This window comes from Lactuca virosa, chromosome 1, assembly GCF_052849685.1.
Source record: "Lactuca virosa cultivar CGN04683 chromosome 1, Lactuca_virosa_CGN04683_v6, whole genome shotgun sequence".
Classification (NCBI taxonomy): domain Eukaryota; kingdom Viridiplantae; phylum Streptophyta; class Magnoliopsida; order Asterales; family Asteraceae; genus Lactuca; species Lactuca virosa.
The window spans coordinates 63,279,916-63,298,492 of record NC_136426.1 but is presented as its reverse complement, the minus strand read 5'-3'; the positions used below and the strand labels follow the sequence as shown (position 1 = coordinate 63,298,492).

Genomic DNA, 18,577 nt, shown 5'->3' with positions numbered 1-18,577 from the left:
AAAATGTTTTTTTGTAAATGTTACTAGGTCAGCCTTCATGACCATAAGAGATTTCACAATTTATATTTTTAAAATTGAATGTTTTTGGATGACTACGAAACTGTAACACAGTTCAAGAGATTTATCCAAGAAAGTCAAAAAAAAAAAAAAAAAAAAAAAAAAACGGCCAACATCTTGATGAACTTTGGATTCCAGCACACACTCACTCAATGAACACACAATTGTCAACATCCTTGAAATAATATTGGTTTGTAAGCACCATAATGTGTGGATGATACAGAACAAGAAGAAACATAGAACAAAATCCTTATTTACACTATCATTGTATAATGTATAACAAGCTGACAAGACAGTAGGTAAAAGAAAAAGTTTTAAGGCGACATTTTACTCAAGAGAATGTATCCTCCCTGTCCCCCTCAGCTACATCACCCTCCTCCAGATTGCTAAACTCTAAGAAATGTGTCGGCCTATGATCCTCGTGATAATACTCCCGTGGAGTCCCCAGCTTTATCCCATACTTCATGCTAACCGTATGTTTCACTCCCATGAAGTTGTAATTCCACGGCCCATTATCAGGCACCTATACAAAATCAAGTTAAATACATCATAAAAATAAACCCCACTCTTTAACGAGTGTTCAAAATTGAAACAACATAAGCAAATGTTTCTTACCATATAGAAACCGAGGAAACGGTCACTCAAAAGCATCTGAACCTTCTCATAATGAGTTGGCAGATAACCATGCGGATTGCTTCCGGTATCTTTATTCGCACGCCCCCATTCATACCCTGTTGGTGTCAGCTTATACGCAGTTAATGAGCATGACCCCGGAGTAAAACTGCAAGTCAATATGATCGATTTCTCTCCGTCCCATTGCTTGTTGTTCTCCAATATCCGTGCATGAAAAGTAAGGTCCTGTACCATATCAATTCATTCATACAATTGGTAAAATGACTAAAATACCCTTATGTATAAATAGCACAAAATGAAGTCCAAGGTACAAACCTGTGGTGACAACTGAGGAAGCTCGTTTGGTTGCGTGTGCATCCATCCCAACGGTTCAAGATCATTAAGGAAGTCATGTTCAGGGAGAGCAGACGGGAGATGGACTTGTTGATGTGTACCCCATTGTGGTGGCATGGCAATGCACCGGATTTCTTTCACTTGAGGATTATCGGGTGGGCTTACACCGTACAAGTACCCGGAGATCTGAGTTCTTAAGTCCGCTATGCAAATGAACTTCTTCAGAATATTCTTCGGCATGATGTATGTATATCCCGTTTCCTGTTCAATTCAAAAGCAAGACCTCCATAAATATACAACATTATCCAAGAGACAGAAAAAAAAAAAAAAAAACAAGTAAAATTACCTTTATATCCTCCGAGTTTACATAGATGTGATTCACACGGAGATAAAGGTTGGTTGCCGATATTGCCCTCACACGCCAATCTGTCTTGGAACCAAATGCCGCTTGTTCATAAGGACTTGTGGTGGTAACGATGAGTTCATCACCATGAACGTTTGTTGTCTTGGTGGTGACAGCTGTCAATTGACTTGCTTCTTTTGCCTATAAGATATAAAGATCATACATGAATCAATAAGTATCTTCACAAAACAGTTACATTCAAAATATATAAAAAAATTAAATGAAAAAAAAAGGCAAGTACCTGTTTCTCTATCTCAGCAATTTGTTGTCTCTGCTGAGAAGGCGGAGTGATTTCAGCACCAAGTATAATATCACGTATCTCAGATTGTGTGAGAGCTGAAGTGTTGACATTATTCTTTTTTGCATAATCAGACAAAATTAAATCTCTTAAAGCAACTTCTACTTTCACCCATTGATCGTCTGTAAGGGAAGGCCAAATATGATGTGGCTCAGTGACAATGGTTTTATCAGGTTTCAGCAACATTTTCGCCTTCTCATTGTTGACATGTAAAGCACGCAAGATCAAAATCAGCCTTGAAAAAGCAGTGTACGATGATATACTCTTCAACCAATCATCGTATATATTGAACAACACCATTTGAGGTTCAGATGCCTTGAGAATCAAATCACCAAACTTTTCGATTTTCAAACACGCTTGGAAAGGAAGCTGCAACTCGCTTCCTTTTATGACAATGTTTGGGAAATCGAGCAAGTGGACTTCAAGTGGATCAAGCATGCCTTTACGTGTGACAATGATTTGTTTTGGTTGTTCTTCTACAGGTAAAGAACGAACAAGAGCCGCAACTTCTTCTGCTGTTTTCCATTTCGCCAGCTGTCCAAGACGCTTTTGACCTGCCCACACGCTTGTGTGAATCACCTTCAAAAACAGTTGTCCTGTTCGGGGGTTGAATATGAAAATAGCACCATTGATTGGTTTTGTGGTGAGATTTCCCTCAAAGGTCTTGTGGATTGTTACACGGTAGACATTTGTATCGTCCACAAACCAGATGATTTGATTGCTGAAGATTTCTCCATAGTTTTGAGATGATAAATAAGGTTCTGTTGGCTCTGAAGAGTATAACTGCAATCCTTTTCTTATGCGTTCTCTTAACACATATAAAGCTGGATTCGACTTCATGATCTTGTTCATAGCCTGAGCAAGTAATGGTTTTGACCCAGGGAACCAGTTTCCAAAAGCAGAATGTAAATTGTACGCAAGATCAAGTCCAATCATGACACCTGAAAGCACACATCAACACATTGAACAAATTCAGTATAAATACTTAGATAACAAAACAAACAATATATTAGTATTACTGACAGCTGGTGGTTTACCTGTTGGTGAAGGGTAGATTGACATGTTATCTGTTGTGTAATCCATGAATTTGGCTCTGGTGTAACGCTCAATATCATGAGAATCGTAATCACCCCAACGAAGTTGCACATCGATCCAGTACTTATTACTTGCTTTCTGGTCAAACACGTCTTTTGACTCGGCAACAAGGCTGGGTTTTGACATGGGCCATCGATGTGCAGCGAATAGGAGAATGTCAGCACATGAGCTGTTCATTTTGTAACTCTTTCTTGGATGGATGGTTTCCTTCTGAACAGTTTCGATTTCCAATGCGTCTAGTTCTTGATCCAACACCTGGCAGAGATCCATCACTACACTCTCATGGACCTTCTGCCATAAATGAGCACGGAAGATTTGAATGAGAGAGATCTTTAGGGTCGGAATTTTTCCATGCATGAAGATTCCTGTCAAATCGAGTTGGACTTGAAAACCAACATAGACATTAGCCCGATTGATGGTAGGTGACCACCAAAGTGTGAACCTACGGTTGGGAATTTGGTTCAGACCGGATCTCTGTGCGTTAGTCAGCTTTTTGTACTTCATCGACTCCTCAAAACCTGAGGCTTTCTCCCAAAACAGACCCTCCCATGTTGGGAAACTGTAAAAAAAGGGAATTGAGAACTCAAATTCATGGTCAACTAACTATAAAAATAAAAAATAATAGATGAAAAAGAGTAAGTGAAACTTACTATGTGCCTTTGAATAAAGTATGCTCGAGAATACCCTCAACACCACCAAGAGCTTGGATAACATCAGTTCTGTAATTATTCAAGTTCCAAAGTTTACCATCGTGCCTCTGGTGGGTCCACCAAAATGGATTTTGTTTCAAGACCTGATACTGCTTAAAATCTGTCCTCACCCTCCATCCTTTGTCATAGGCTAGAGTGTGCCGATCCTTCTGGAACAAGGTGTTGATTCTTGGTATTCCACGGTCCCATGAATCCTGACATAAAAAGAATATTTAACAATTAAAATAACTTCAAATATAAATGTTTAAGATATAAGGCATGAGCAGATAAGAAGTTACTTACCTCCAGATCTTCAAGTGTTAAACGTCTGTTTTGTGACTGGGCTTCTTGTCTTTTCAGAGCATATTCAGCCCACACTCGCTGTGAATCAATGAACTCGCTCTCCCATGGCTGTATGTAACGATACAGATTTGGAATCAACTGATCTTCTTCATGACTCATACCACTCCTAAAGTGTGTCACGCCGACATCTGTCTGCTGACTGTACCGGAGATCACTCTGTGGAATCAATATGTGACCCATAGACAACATACCAAGTCCTCCAATTTCCTTTGGTGTGTAGAATATCACAGGAGGGAACCTGCTAGGCATCTTTGAATTCAAACCGATCTTAATACGGGTCTGGATTTTGTTTTCACATTTGACCAAAAGATCTAACAGCTCTTGTGTATGCACGGTTGCTTCACGGAAGTATGTCATGAGACCTATGAGAGCTGTATTCCACTTGTTGACGATTTTTGTGAAAGTTGTAGAACCTGAACTCATGAGAATCTGCCTCACACGATTTTCAAACACTTTCATGTGTTCATCGTCAACTCGTAAGAACGCGACAGCTGTCCGCTCTTTCGTCTGTTCATTCTGCAAGTTCCAAACTCCATCTCTCGTGTTACTGAATGCCTCCTGAGTCATCCTTATTTTCGGCAATATCCGCACCTCAAACCCGCACCTACATATAAATAAACAAACATATTATTATAAAATTTAAAAACAATTATAATATATCTTGCTCTCATTTGTAGTAAAGGATCGATCAACATACATGCTAAATAGAAGGTTCGGATTGTCCTTGCTATAAACAGAAACAAAGCTGTTCTCCCACTCGAGTGTTGTGATACTCCGAGGTAGACGATTCTTCATGTCCCAGAAAACACTTCTTCCAAGATTCACTGATATACAGAAACAAAAATAAACACTTTAAGTCCCAGATACAAAAGAAAAAATACATATAAAAAATAAAAATACAAAATCAAGAAGTTTACCATCATGCTTCATTAGCCTCATCCTTGCATCTCTTGGCCAGCATTTCTTATTGTTATACCCCACCATATTCTCATTATTAGGATCCGGATGTTCAGTAAGATAACGCTGGATAAGATCTCGAGCCTCTTCATGTGTAAACCGGAATAAAATATGCACTTTGTCAATGTAGCGAGAGTACAACCGGATTGGATGTCTTGTTTCAACTTTAGTGTCCCAGAAAGTAATGAACTCATTCGGCATTTGTGGTGGGCCCGCAATTTCACTCGCACGGGTCAACCCGAGAAGCAAAAGATCCAAGACCAGACCATAATACTGAACCACAAAAGAAGCAAACTGAAGGCCACGTATTAACCCGTATGAGTTTGTGTGACTCATATCTTTATACGACAACACAACATTGTTCTTTGCAGTGACATAATCAGCAATATTGTGGTCAAGGACTAATCGTAAAAGTCTGTTGAGCATTGTCAAATCGATCTTCTCAAAGAACTTCTCAAACTTTGTTTGAAGCATCACCACACACTGTCCATCACCAGTGTCCCATACACCTTGTAAATTGTTGATCCCCTGGCACCATTTGTAAACCAAGAGTGGTGGTGGCTCTGAATCTGCGGGTTTTATCCAATTGGGGAAAAGATGACGCTTGTCACCTTCATACCACAGATATTGATCAAGGTAGGCATCTGTGATCTTCTCAAGAGGCTCGATTTCATAAACTGGAATGAGATAACTGTACAGATCCATAAACTCAATGCCTACTTCTTTGAAAGCACGTTGTGTAAGGAGATGACGTTTGATTCTTGACAAAGCTTCGTGTGGATTGTCGTAGGCTTGTTCAATTAAACCAAGTTCTTCTCTTTGGAGTTGATTTAATCTTACAGCCACACTGTAGGATTCTTTAAGCCTCTCAAGAGCAAGAATGAGCAGCTTTGTGTCATGCTTGTAAGACAATGGTGGAAATGGAATGGGTGAAAACTTCCGGGATTCCAACCAATGAACTGTGGTGGTGTAAATAGCCACAGCTTCTTCTGGGGTGACATATGGACCGTCTTTTAAGTAGTTGTGCTGACGTTCCTGAGAGAGAGGAACAAAAACAGAATTAACATCATAAACACATGTTATACACAATATATATATATATATATATATATATATATATATATATATATATGTGCGTGTGTGCAATATGTACAAACATATACCTGTTCTGCCTTAAGCCAAAGACGAGTCAATCTCCCCAAATTCTTCCTACAGACAGTCTTATCAACAGTGGCACCTCTCCTTATACGTTCACGATTGTAATGAGCAACATTTGTCCACCAATCAGCTTTCGACTTAACATATCTAAGAATCATGTTCTCAATTGGAACAGGTAAACCAGGAACCTGTTAAAAATTCAACACCAATGTTAGATGAAAACTAATGGAGACTGAAACTCTGAAAGGACTAAAAACGTAAAAGAAAACAATACCTTCCAGGGGATATTGGCTTTCCAACAACGCCATGCTTCACTCAAATGTTGCAAAATAGTTCTTGCCTTATTTTGCTTTATGCCCTCTGCAAGTTTTAAAAAAAAAAAGGGGTAGTTTAGAAACTATGAAAGCAGCCATAGTCCAGAGGTAAAAGAGTAGGGTTATCTATCTCACCTGGCATGGCATCAAGAACATCATGCATCACAGCAGCACGAAGCTCAAGATCAAAATGACTCTCAACACGTTGTTTGGTAACAGTCTTAGCCACCCCTTTAGAATGACGCCCCTCAAATTGTCTAGCAAGTAAATTCCCCAACCACCTTTCTAGCAAAGGCACAATACCACGAAGAAAAAACAACCACACCCGCCACATAGGCGCCCAAAACCCACACCCGGGCCCCTTCCCAACCGGCCCAGTATTGAATCGATAATAAATCAGATGCTTCAAATCCTTACACATTCTAATCTGCCTCATGAGCCTATACTTGTAACGATACATTCCGGTCAGCTGACCGACATGTGAGAAAGTATATTGTAGACCATCAGCCAACTGGAAAGCATCAACATTTCCCAACCGGAATTGTATATTTGCATCGACAACAAGTTTTGTTAAACGCAAAATTTCACGGCAAAGATGAAACGCGTTTCCGAATCGCGACTTTTTACGCTCTTTTGTAGTAAGAGTCTTGACAGGCTTCAGGTTGAAGTTGTAATCAAGATGAAGGTAGTTAAGATTTTTCCTATGAATCAACAGGTTGAGCATGTTGTACCCTTGTTTACAAACTTGGAGACCAGCTTCAGCCCAATCGAGTTCTGTGGTTTGGAAAAACTTGGTGGCTTGTAAAGAACGGAACAAGTGTTTCTTTTTTTGGGCTTTTGGTGGTCTATGATGCAGCTCGTTTAACACAAAACATTTCAGTAACTTCTGGTAGCTGACACGCACTTTCACTGGGTATGAGGGAGGACTGCAAAAAGAATCCACAAGAACAGTAAAAATCAATAGAATGTAATAAATTACAAAAATGATTTATGTGTTTTATATTTTACCCATGTTTACTCCATCAGTTTTGGTCATTTCAAGGTTTCATATTGAGTTTGGTCCCTGGAACTTCCTTACTATGGTCCTTTTTTCAAGGTTTCATTAACAAGAAACAAAATCGATATAATACCTTGATATGATATCCAAAACTTAACATTATTTCGACTTTAGACTAAAAACATGGCCAAAATCAGAAAGCACACAAACCATTTTTTGTAAAATTCAACATAAACCATGTGATTTTAAAAGAGTAAACTACAAAAATGGTCTATGTGTTTTTAATTTTTACCGTGTTCAGTCCAAAATTTAGATATTATTCAACTTTGATCTTTGTTTCAAGGTGTCATATTGATTTTGGTCCCTGGGACTTCCTATTTTGGGCCTTATTTTAAGGTTTCATATCAATTTTGGTGCCAGCAATATAGATGTGAAACCCTGAAATAAGAACCACAGTATTAAAAAACATTTTTAGACCAGATACAGTAACACTCAAAAAGCACAGGGACCATTTTTGTAATTTACTTGGATATAAGTGAGATTAAAAAGCTGAACATTATAAGAAAACGAAACATACCAGTGTTCCTTGTACCACTCAGACACAAGTGGAATATCTTCAGCCCGCCGCATTCTACCAGATCGCATGTTAAAGGGACGAGGTGCAAACAACAAGGAGATACCAGCAGCTGTTGTGTCAGTATACAAGGGAGTACTAGTAAGCAAAGGCTCTACACCCTCTGGCAAACAGAAATCATCCTCGTCATCATCATCTTCTAGAAGTTTCTTGTCACGACGATCTTTATTGGCAGCAGTTATGGGATGTATCAAAGGATCGTAATAAAAAGCAGGTAGATCAGGATCCTCTGTTTTTATATACATAACCATTGGTGTATGATATATGCATAACCTCACTTTCCTTGGCCTGTTGTTGTATAAATGAGGGAAAGCAATTCTGTACTCGGTTCTTAAAGGCGAACGGATGATGAGTTTATTGATGTCATTGAACTCATTCCAATCTTCATCGCCTTTCTCCATGTCACGATACAGAGGTTCAAATTTTGGACCACCTGGTATGCACATGTTAAGAGCTTTGGCTGTGAAAAATGACTCCATGTCAAACAAGTAGAAGTAATTCCGGTCAATTAAATCGGAAAGAAGTTGGCCTGCTAATCGATGGAGGGTTGCCATGATAGGAAGTGAAAGATGCCATTTTCGGTAACTTGGTCCATTGATAAGTTTGGTTTTCACAAGGGGTTTATGGTCATAAAACCAAGTGTACACAGCGGAATCTTCTTCCTCTTCCAATTCCAGTTGAATTGGTTCCAGTGGGTCCACATCAAGAAGATTGTCAGCATAGTCCAAAGGAGGCTCTTCATCATCAAAAGGAGGAAAACGCATTCTCTTGAAATGCCTTCGATCTCTCTTCTCCCTTCGCATCATTATCCACATTGTCCCCCACTACATAAACAAATTAATTCAAAAAGTTAAATATGTAATCTTTTAATTTATAAAGATTAGAGTTATGTACAATGGAATACCTGCGCCAGATATATTGGTTCAACAACCCATGGAATCTCATTCACGAATGTGATGGCACCGGTAATATGATATAGCACCTTCACATCTCGGACCTACATTTGCCAAGAAAGATTCAGAAAGAAAGGTTAGATCATGAAGCAATCCATGAGGTAAGAGGAAAATTGTTAAGGGAACATGTAAATGAAATGGAATCATAGTACCTGTTCCCAGGGCATAGGCATGTTCTCTAGAAGCTTGTAGACTGCATGAGGAACAAACTTGAGAGCACCTAGATATACACGTTTATCATGACGATATTTTTTTGATGACATGTCACCATGATCCCTGTAAAGAACATCAAACTGAAAATTAGATGATCCTGAAAAACAAGCTAGTAAATTAGCAGTACCAATGAACGTAGCACTAATTTAAAACTAACACGCCGGCCAGGCATGCATTTAGCAAGTATCTGACTAACACATAGACCATATGAATCTTTTGTTAAGCAAAACCTACTGGATGTCTATATTTAGTGGGATCGTTCAGTTATTCACTCCATTCTATCTTATATGTTTTCTAAAGGTGGTAATCACATAGCATGGTTGAGCAGAAGCAGACTACTACAAAGTATCAGATTATCATGTCTCAAGAAGTATTTCAAAGAAAATTCAAAATAGACTGGGCAACCAGCATAAGCCTACATTATAATTTACAAGCATGAAGAAAATTCATCTTCATCACTGAACCAAAGCAACTCCCTTGAACATTACTACTTAATCTACTTAACATCAAAATATTTACTCGTAAGGAACTGTTTTGATGATAAAAGCAAATAATAAGATCGGAGGCAGTCCAGGGAGCTTAAACCACAAAGTATGCTGAGAGCTGTAACTAGGCGTAACTAGTTCAAACAATAGCTTACAATAGCATGCTCGATGTACTCGTGTACATCTTTATCATGTTCAAACAGAGGCACGCATATCTTACTGAAACGTTAGGTCATACAAACATCCACAGTAGAACAGATAAACTCACCTGATAATCTTTCTAACATGTTCCGGTGGCATGTCTTCCTTCTGAGTCTCAACGAAACCAAATTTCCGTTTATCTCCATATCGCTTCGAGTTCAACTGCATCCATTTCCTGGCTTTTTCTTCCAGCCTCGCCTCCGCTTCAGCCGGAGACGGCAAAACAGTGTAAGAAGGTTGCGCAGCAGGCGGCGGTGGTATTGAACCACCAGCACCTCCGGTCCCTGGAGGAGCTATCGGTGGTACTCCTCCGGTTCCAGGAGGAGCAATCATACCATTGTTATTCCACATCTCTTGTCCGTTGTTACTATTCCACATGATTCCTAAAACCTAACCATAAAACCCTAGTAATTGGAACGAAGTGAACCGACCTAATCTCTCGTGGGATTGTAGTTGTTGATGAGTAGAGAACTAGAGATTGAAGATGGGAGGAGGGAAATCTGGAAAGGTGTTTCGAGAGGTTCAATGGCGGTCGCTAGGGTTTTGAATCTGACCCGATACAGAGTGAGACCTTCAGTCGAAAAGAGAAAAATAGAAGTAAGGACAAACAACAACGGGCCTAAATAAAGAGGGTTAAGGCGGTTCGCACCTGTGTACGTGACCGACTCCTGTTGGACGTCTGCTTGACTGATGGGGAGCGGCTAGCCCAATCAGTGTTTCAAAAATCTACATTTAAATTTCCATTTTTGTTTAAAACATAGTAATAAATTAAAATTCATATTGAAAAGTATAAATATACTGAAATTAAAATTAAAAAATATAACTAAAAATCAAAATAATCAAGTGTCTAATATGGCATGTGTTATTTATTTGTTGATCCAACCCATCCAAATCAGTTTTGTAAAGTTTAATGTAAGCCTATTTGGTACTTAGATTTTAGGGAAAAAAAACTAAAATGCATTTCAAAACTTTGATATAGTTTCTAATTGTTTGTAGGATAAGCATGAGATGGACAATACCGAGAATGGTACCGTTTTTCGGTACTACCACCGGTATCGAATCCCGAAGTTCGTGATTTTAAAGTACCGGGTATCATCTTATATATTTAAATTCGGTACCAATAACTACTCGTCCCTAATTGTTTGTTTGGTTTTTGGTTTGGGTGAACCACCAATCAACTGAGGCAAGAACGTCGTTCCGCAAAATATATGACCCATGCTCCTTTAGGTTCTTTAAATTCTGTGGGTGGCGTAGCTACCGATATCAATGCAGTCAATTATATCTCTCCTAGAAGTTGGTTAGCTACTTCTCATTTTGTTATAGGATTCTTCTTCTTCGTAGGGCATTTGTGGCATGCAGGAAGAGCCCGTGCATCTGCAGCAGGATTTGAAAAAGTAATTGATCGTGATTTTGAACCTGTTCTTTCCATGACCCTTCTTAATTGAGACAGGAGATCAAAGACTTGAACTAGGAGTTGGTATAATAACGAAAATGGGAAGTCTTTTGCTCATAATAACAACCTATATACTAGGAATCTAGTGAATGGATGAAAGACTACGTGACTCGTGTTTCCACATTTAAATTTATTTTCTGTCATTTGAGCTCGCACGTGTCGAGGTATCTCTAATGTTGTGGAACCACATATGTGTTTGGGATTTTGTGAGTTGTGATTACCTTGTGGTATGATGCATGTGAAACACCCCTTTTTATTTAGTTGATTTAAACTAAATACATGTCAAATATATAATTTAGCTATTAGAATGTCTAGTGAGTAATACCTAAATTTCACACCTTTGAAGTCGAACGAATTGGCACATTCCTTTCACCCGATTAGAAATCCCCAAAATAATTTGTAAAACTTTTGATAAAACTTATGTCTTTAATCATCCTCATTTGGGAGAATCTTTATCTTATTGAAAAACTCTTAATTCTTTAGTCATTGGTAAAACATAAGTCATTTCAAATAAAAGTCATGAGTCGTTTTTCCATCGCCTAGTCAAAATCCAAATATTATTGTTGTACTCATAAAAAGATTAGATGTAATGCAATATGCTTCTAAACCTTTTGCAAATCAATCTCATATGTCCAAATCTCATAAGTCATGTAGTCATGAAGTGAGAAGTGTCTTAGGTAGACATTATAGGAGAGTATCCAAACGAAAATGTATGTATGCCAAACATTCAAAGGAACTCCAAATTCATATCTAGGATAATATGCATACTCACAAAATCTACATACAATTTAGCTAGCCTTGCATGCAGGTGAGACGTTGTCTATAGTTCTATCACTTAGGTGGTGTTTGTTTTTTGTCTGCAGATCTGTGTGGCCTCTTCTGTCTGCGCCACGCAGACCACGCGCAGACATTAGCCTTCGCAGACTGTTTGTTTTTTTGAACACTGCAGACCTAAAAATGTATGTGCGCCCTCTTCTTGGCGCAGATGTGGACTATAGTCTTCTAACATCTTCAGACATCTTCTAGCTTTAAAAAAAACATATATCTTCAATTTTTTAAGTTTTTTTTTTATTTATATTTTTTCCAACTTTATTAATGATAAACAATTTGAAAAAAAATTACAAAACTTAAAAAAAAAAAAAAAAAAAAAAACGTTCGACGATACAAAAATGATATTTTTGACAAATTTATAAATAAAGATTTATTACAATAATAGTCGTTGAAGTTGTTTATATAAATATGAAAAAAAAATTATAATATATTCTTATATTTTTTTGCCAAATTTTGTAAAACATTATTTAATACAGTATCGTCAATTTCTCGAGAAAATATTTATGGTACGTTTTTAATGGATTTAATTGAAAAAATCGAAGTTTATTTCATCAATTTATGTATCAAATTATTTGATCCCTAATTATAATGTTTAGTTATAACTTTGCAACCAAAGTTGTTGGTTTTTATCAAATATATACGTTAATTCATACAATTTTTATTTTTATTTTTTATACAATAATAGATAAAAGTTGATCTAGATTTGTTAATTATTTATAACAAAGTGATAAAAATATTAAAAAATCACTTTAAATTTAAAAAATCCAGTTCATTTAGATTTCAGTTTATTTTAGTAGCCCGCAAATATTAAAAAAAACAAACAGTCTTCTTTTTTCAGACTGCAGACGTTTGGTCCACCTCTTCTACTGCAGAGGTCTACAGATGTGGTCCGCAGACTGCAGACGTTTTACATCAGAAAAAACAAACAGCACCTTAGTCATTATACGTCATCAACATTTTTTTACAATGGATTTTAAGATTAGACAAATATCAAGTCATTCTCATCCTAGCATGAACTCAAGAATTCATGAGGAAAGGTCATTTGGAAATCCATCATGTTTAGAATTATTCTTTGTGATTTCCTTCTGTTTTATCTATAATTATGGGCCAAAATCCATATACTAAAGATCAACATATACGGAGCTACTGCTACGAATAATTGTATCAAACCATGCTAATCTCTCCCGACCGGTTTTTAGAATCCCAAAAAAATTCCCTTGTTTCGTGTATGGATCTTGTGCTTCCAGTAGTACGGGGCCAATACTACCTTCCACGCCTATCCATACTTTCCTCAAATATCATCTCGGGTCCTCCAATACCTACTCATAATAATACTTCCGATACCTGCTCAACAGCGAACAATCGCGCTAAAATACTTCCTAGGACCCCCCATCTCCCCTGCCATCAACTGCTGAAGAACTATTCGTAATGTCAGCTACCTACTTCGTGAACACAATCACATGTAATAAAGCTCAAATAATCCTTCAAGTAAAAGACTTATCCCTACAACAGTTGGACTCATACAAGAGTTGCGCAATAGGGTCAAACCCATCACTATGAGATTGTTCAAGCTTGATTACATGTGACTTAACATATTCACTTAACAGCTAACTCACATCACTCAAGAGTCCCACAAAACACAGAGCAAGCAACATTCGAGCAGTGGAGTCGACTGGCACTAAAACATAATAAAATCAGACGGATTCTCATACAAAATTCTGATATATATCTCCTATCATCTCGGATACACACTAGCATACTCATGCACTCTATCCTCACTCCCTAGAAGAAGGCTAAACATATCGCGACTGGTCTGACCCCACATAACTCATCTTACCATCAACTGCCCCACGACCCTCCATTGGTGCCAGATAACTATCGCATGGACATTATCACATACTACATAAATTAAACAATCTTAGGCTAAAGGATTCAATCCTGCAACGGTTGGACTCAGTCAAGAGATGCACAGCAGGACCAAATCCCTTACCATAAGGCCATTTAACTCATTCAGTATGTGACTCAACACATTCACTCAATAGTTAGTTCACACACGAAAGAGTCACACAACAATTAATAAGGCATTCTACAAGAGATAAGACATCATATATCATGCAATTCTATCATGCGATTCCTGAATATTCATATCCTATTACTAGAATGTTGTTCTATCATAATATAACATAATCTCAAATAACTGCGTGGTAATATGGGGTCTACTTACTGGCTCCGGCTGATCGTACACATCGCATCCTCCTTGTTTATTTTGAAAACTGTTTGAAATCATTTTTTTTAAATTATTTTCCCTTTGTTTGAGACTGGATTCATACGAGTGTTCCTCTAATTCACTCAAACCAAGACTCTGATACCAACTTTTAACATCCATAAAATTCAACGATTTAAAAACTTTTCAAAACAACCCTTTTGTCTAATAGAAGTGTTACAAAACCATTGTCTCAAAACATTATTCAAAATCAGAGTCTCCCAATATCAAATTATTTGTAAAACCGAGGATGTGTACGGCCACGCCTTTGCCTTGCCACGGTCCTTTGAAGTACCTGAAACCATAAACCAAACTGTAAGCACGAAGTTTAGTGAGTTTTCCCCAAAATACCAACACAAGAACAAATAACGTATTCAAATAACAACATGTACTGGTTCCACATCTAAAAGACTAGATTACCCCCTGAGCCCACAGTATGAGTTTGGCTTGCCTATCGGGCCCACAACTCATATTTGGCTCGGGGACCACAACTTATGTCTGGCTTGCTCCCTAGTCCAATTAGTCATCAGATTATAATACAAATGTTCAGTCCTCGGTACGCTCCTTAGCTCGTATCTGGAATGCTACTCAGCCCTTAATATGAGTCTGGCATGCCCTACCCGACCCTCAGCTCATATTTGGAATGCTCTGATACCCTCAATGTGGGTTATGAGCACTACATCAATTCTATGGTGCACATGCAAAACCCTAAAACTTTGGATCTAAGTTTATCTAATTGTACATGCAAGTTATCTAAAGCTCATAAACCCTAGATCTAATATACTATAATCGAAATTAGGGTTTAGATATTACCTTTTATTGTTATGTAGCAATAACAACCTATTCCTTCTTGTAATTGGCTTCAGAAAGCTTAGTGCCTTAAGTGTTGCACCTCTAATGGAGTCACAAACACCATAAGCAATAAGGATGAAGAAGGAGGAGAAGGAGAGGCACAAAAACGTCCAGAAACCCTAAGGGATTCATTCACAACGTTTTTTGGGGCCTTAGGGGGTCCTTATATAGTTAGGTCATTAGGGTTTTCAACTAGGGAACCCTAATCTGACTGCTTAAGCCCTAAGGCTATCTCCAATGGACCTCTACTTTTGTGTTATAGAGATCATAAAAGCTCCAATCAACCACTAAAAGTGACCTTCATTTTTGTGGAAAGAAATATGGCCTCTATATATAGAGGCCACTATTCATAACACCAAACACCTTTTCCTTTTAAATAGTATTATTTAATTGTTTTTAGTTTTTTATGATTATTCTTTATAATTTATAATATTAAAATATGTTTTAGTGTAATTTTTTAGTGTGTGGTTGGAGTTGAAAAGAGTTTTAGTGTTAGTTTTACACAAAAATAGTGTAATTTATAGTGATGAGGTTGGAGTTGGCCTAAGCAGCCCATGGACTCCTTTTAGAACATCCCTTAGACGAATTCCTTATGGGCTTCCCATAGAATCCGTCCAACCTATATTCCAAGGTGATCCATAGCCCAAATACAATTATCTTATAATTACAATTCCAATCCCCTAAGTTTAATTAATCTCTTTTGACCACAAAATTAATTATTGACCAATATTAATTAAACAATATGATTTCTCCTTTAATATATTATTCTCATAATATATTAATAAATCATAATTAATCCTATATCTCCATAATTCATCCTACAAGTTGCTATGGTGAAGGCAACCCAAAAGGACCATGCTCATAATCGGGTCAAGTACATACCAAAATAGTTATGGACTTAGATACTAATCCAACAGTATCCCACTTGGATAAGTCTAATAACTAATTTTCATGACTTCAGAACCTGATCAGCAATCGTAGCTTTCAAAAGCCGCTGTCAACTCTGATCTTATCAGGAGAGTGTCCTTTAGATAATGGATCATATATTCCTCCATTCTAGATATCGTATAGACTGATGCATGGATTTTAATCATTCTCTATGTCTATATGTTTTTTCCCGATTTCAGATTTATGACGACTGACAACAGACTACAATCGAACACATCAACTCAGTCCCGACTTGGCCAAGCGCTTAGGGTGTCATCACTAAATCATCGAGGGGCCCACAAATATCACTTTTATCCCACTTTGGGTAAAAGGAACGGATAAACTTCGATTCAATGCTCGTTTGTACTCACTTACTGAATCACACACAACAATTTGTTTTATAACACCAAGTTACTGGTGCATTTACATATTATCAATGTGTAACCGACTCGCAAGATACAACTCACACATCTCGGTTTCAAGAATATAAGATATTACCGTCTCACCAACTACTCGTGATAAAATTCATGAAGCGATCCAAGTGTGCGTGGGTTTAATCCAATACTCTAATCTTATAGCAACACTCATGAACTCTGCAACAAACTTGTGCTATGTCTAAACACTTTAGTCAATCTACAGACGGATTCATGACATTATTCTTTCATACCTACTTCCAAAGTATGAGCGATTGTGGAGGGTTTGAATAATCTTATTATTCGGGAAGTCAAAACATGCAAAGTGAAACACAAGAATAATACTAATACTATATGGCCTCAAACCTTTGAGTATAAATAAAACACTTTTATTTAATCACCATATTGATTACTCATTATTTGTTGTTTCGGGTAATCAACTTCTTACTTGAATTATAACAATAATTGTCCCATGCTCTTAGCATGCACACTATGTTTTCCTATGGTATTTACTTTGTGAAATAGATCAAATGAACACATTTTCAATGATGCTCATTTCACAGTTCCTAACCCTTATCGTTGGTGTAAGAACACAAAATTCTTGTCATTATTAGAATATGTTAGATTCTAACATTTTATGCAACGGTCCTTTCGTAATATCACAGCGCCAAAGTCACCAAGACTTTGCCAATGAAATTACAAAGTGCTCTATTAGAGATTGTTACAAGACAATTCCATAGTCATGAAGTCTCACATTCAAAGTACATTCCTTTGAACATCCTTATTGCATAGAAGTTTCTAATCTAGACATAGATTCTCAACGTCAAACTCCCAATAAGGAAACATTTCCATATTTGTCATATGACAACTCATTAAATAGAATCTTATCTATTCATAATGTTAATATGGTTCATCTATGACTATACTTCCAACTGTACACAAGCAATCAATCCTTGGCGAACCTTAGATTGTCCTTAATAGTTTTTTAATTATTTTAGTCAAATCTGATTCTATTCCCTTTTTCCCTCTAAATGCCCTAGGCATCTGGAAAATTTTAGAACGGTCGAATATTACAACATATGCAATCGATCCTACACCCGAAGCATATGGGATACGATTCACAGCGAAAACGTGATACTTTACCAGTTTCTTGCCATAATATTGTCATAATATTTCTATTTGCCGTGTTCTCAAAATCCGAACTATGAAGAGGAATGCCGTAATCATAATCGAACTTTGAGAATGCAATTAATAAATATTACTTTGACTAAATTCAATTAAAATTTCTCGATCTAAGCTTTTAGATTGGAAACGAAGTATAACATCTTCTCCCTTAATTATAGCAAAAACAACTTTTCAACCCCTGCAACTTTGCAAAGTGAAACTTTTGTTTTTCTATAATTAATATTGCCAACATGCAATAATAATCATGCTCCAACTAACATGATGATTATATCCATTCCAACATAACATTTATACTCCCACTAGTTTTGACACGTATTCAGAAAACAATTGGACTTTTAGAAGACAATACTTATTGACTTCCAAAGTTCACATTTCCAATACGATGTGCTTCGATAAGCCTTTATCTAAGCTTCTCAAACTCATACACCTTTCCTCAGACAGCTCACATGTGTGTCTAAACTAATTCAAAACTTATATTACTAAGTCCCAAATGTTCAGACCAATTGCCAAATCTCACAATTCGAACTATGAAGAGGGATGTCGTAATCATAATCGAATTTGAGAATGCAATTTACATAATCGCTATCTCCTTAAAATCTCTCTTAGTGAAAGCGTTTCCTCACAATCGTTTTCATGAAGGAGAGAAACCTTATGACACTTAGATTTTATGGTGCATGTGTTCCTATCCATGCAAATTTGTCATAACCATAATCATAAGATAATGTTTGTGACAAATCCAAACTCTTATGGACAGAACTTGTTCATTCTTAATTTCTTGCTATCAAGGGTCCCAACATTGCTTCCAAGTTATTTAGCAACTCACCTATGCCAGTCAATGTACTTTCATTGAACAAGGTGTTTGCCCTTATG

The 18,577-nt window shown here is 37.2% G+C and overlaps 1 protein-coding gene across 1 annotated transcript; it reads right to left on the bottom strand.

Moving 5' to 3' along the window:
• Positions 1-210: 210 nt before the first annotated feature.
• Positions 211-10,378, bottom strand: SUS2 (Pre-mRNA-processing-splicing factor). Its single transcript, XM_079073014.1, has 17 exons — positions 9,851-10,378; positions 9,037-9,160; positions 8,836-8,928; positions 7,875-8,755; positions 6,436-7,226; positions 6,261-6,346; positions 5,992-6,174; positions 4,789-5,863; positions 4,569-4,695; positions 3,812-4,475; positions 3,470-3,723; positions 2,762-3,378; positions 1,668-2,665; positions 1,370-1,567; positions 1,006-1,284; positions 673-915; positions 211-580 (listed from the first exon to the last, which is right to left on the bottom strand). The coding sequence occupies exons 1-17, from the start codon at positions 10,159-10,161 to the stop codon at positions 389-391; spliced, it is 7,116 nt and encodes a 2,371-aa protein (XP_078929140.1). The 5' UTR covers positions 10,162-10,378; the 3' UTR covers positions 211-388.
• Between the last annotated feature and the right edge of the window lie 8,199 nt (positions 10,379-18,577).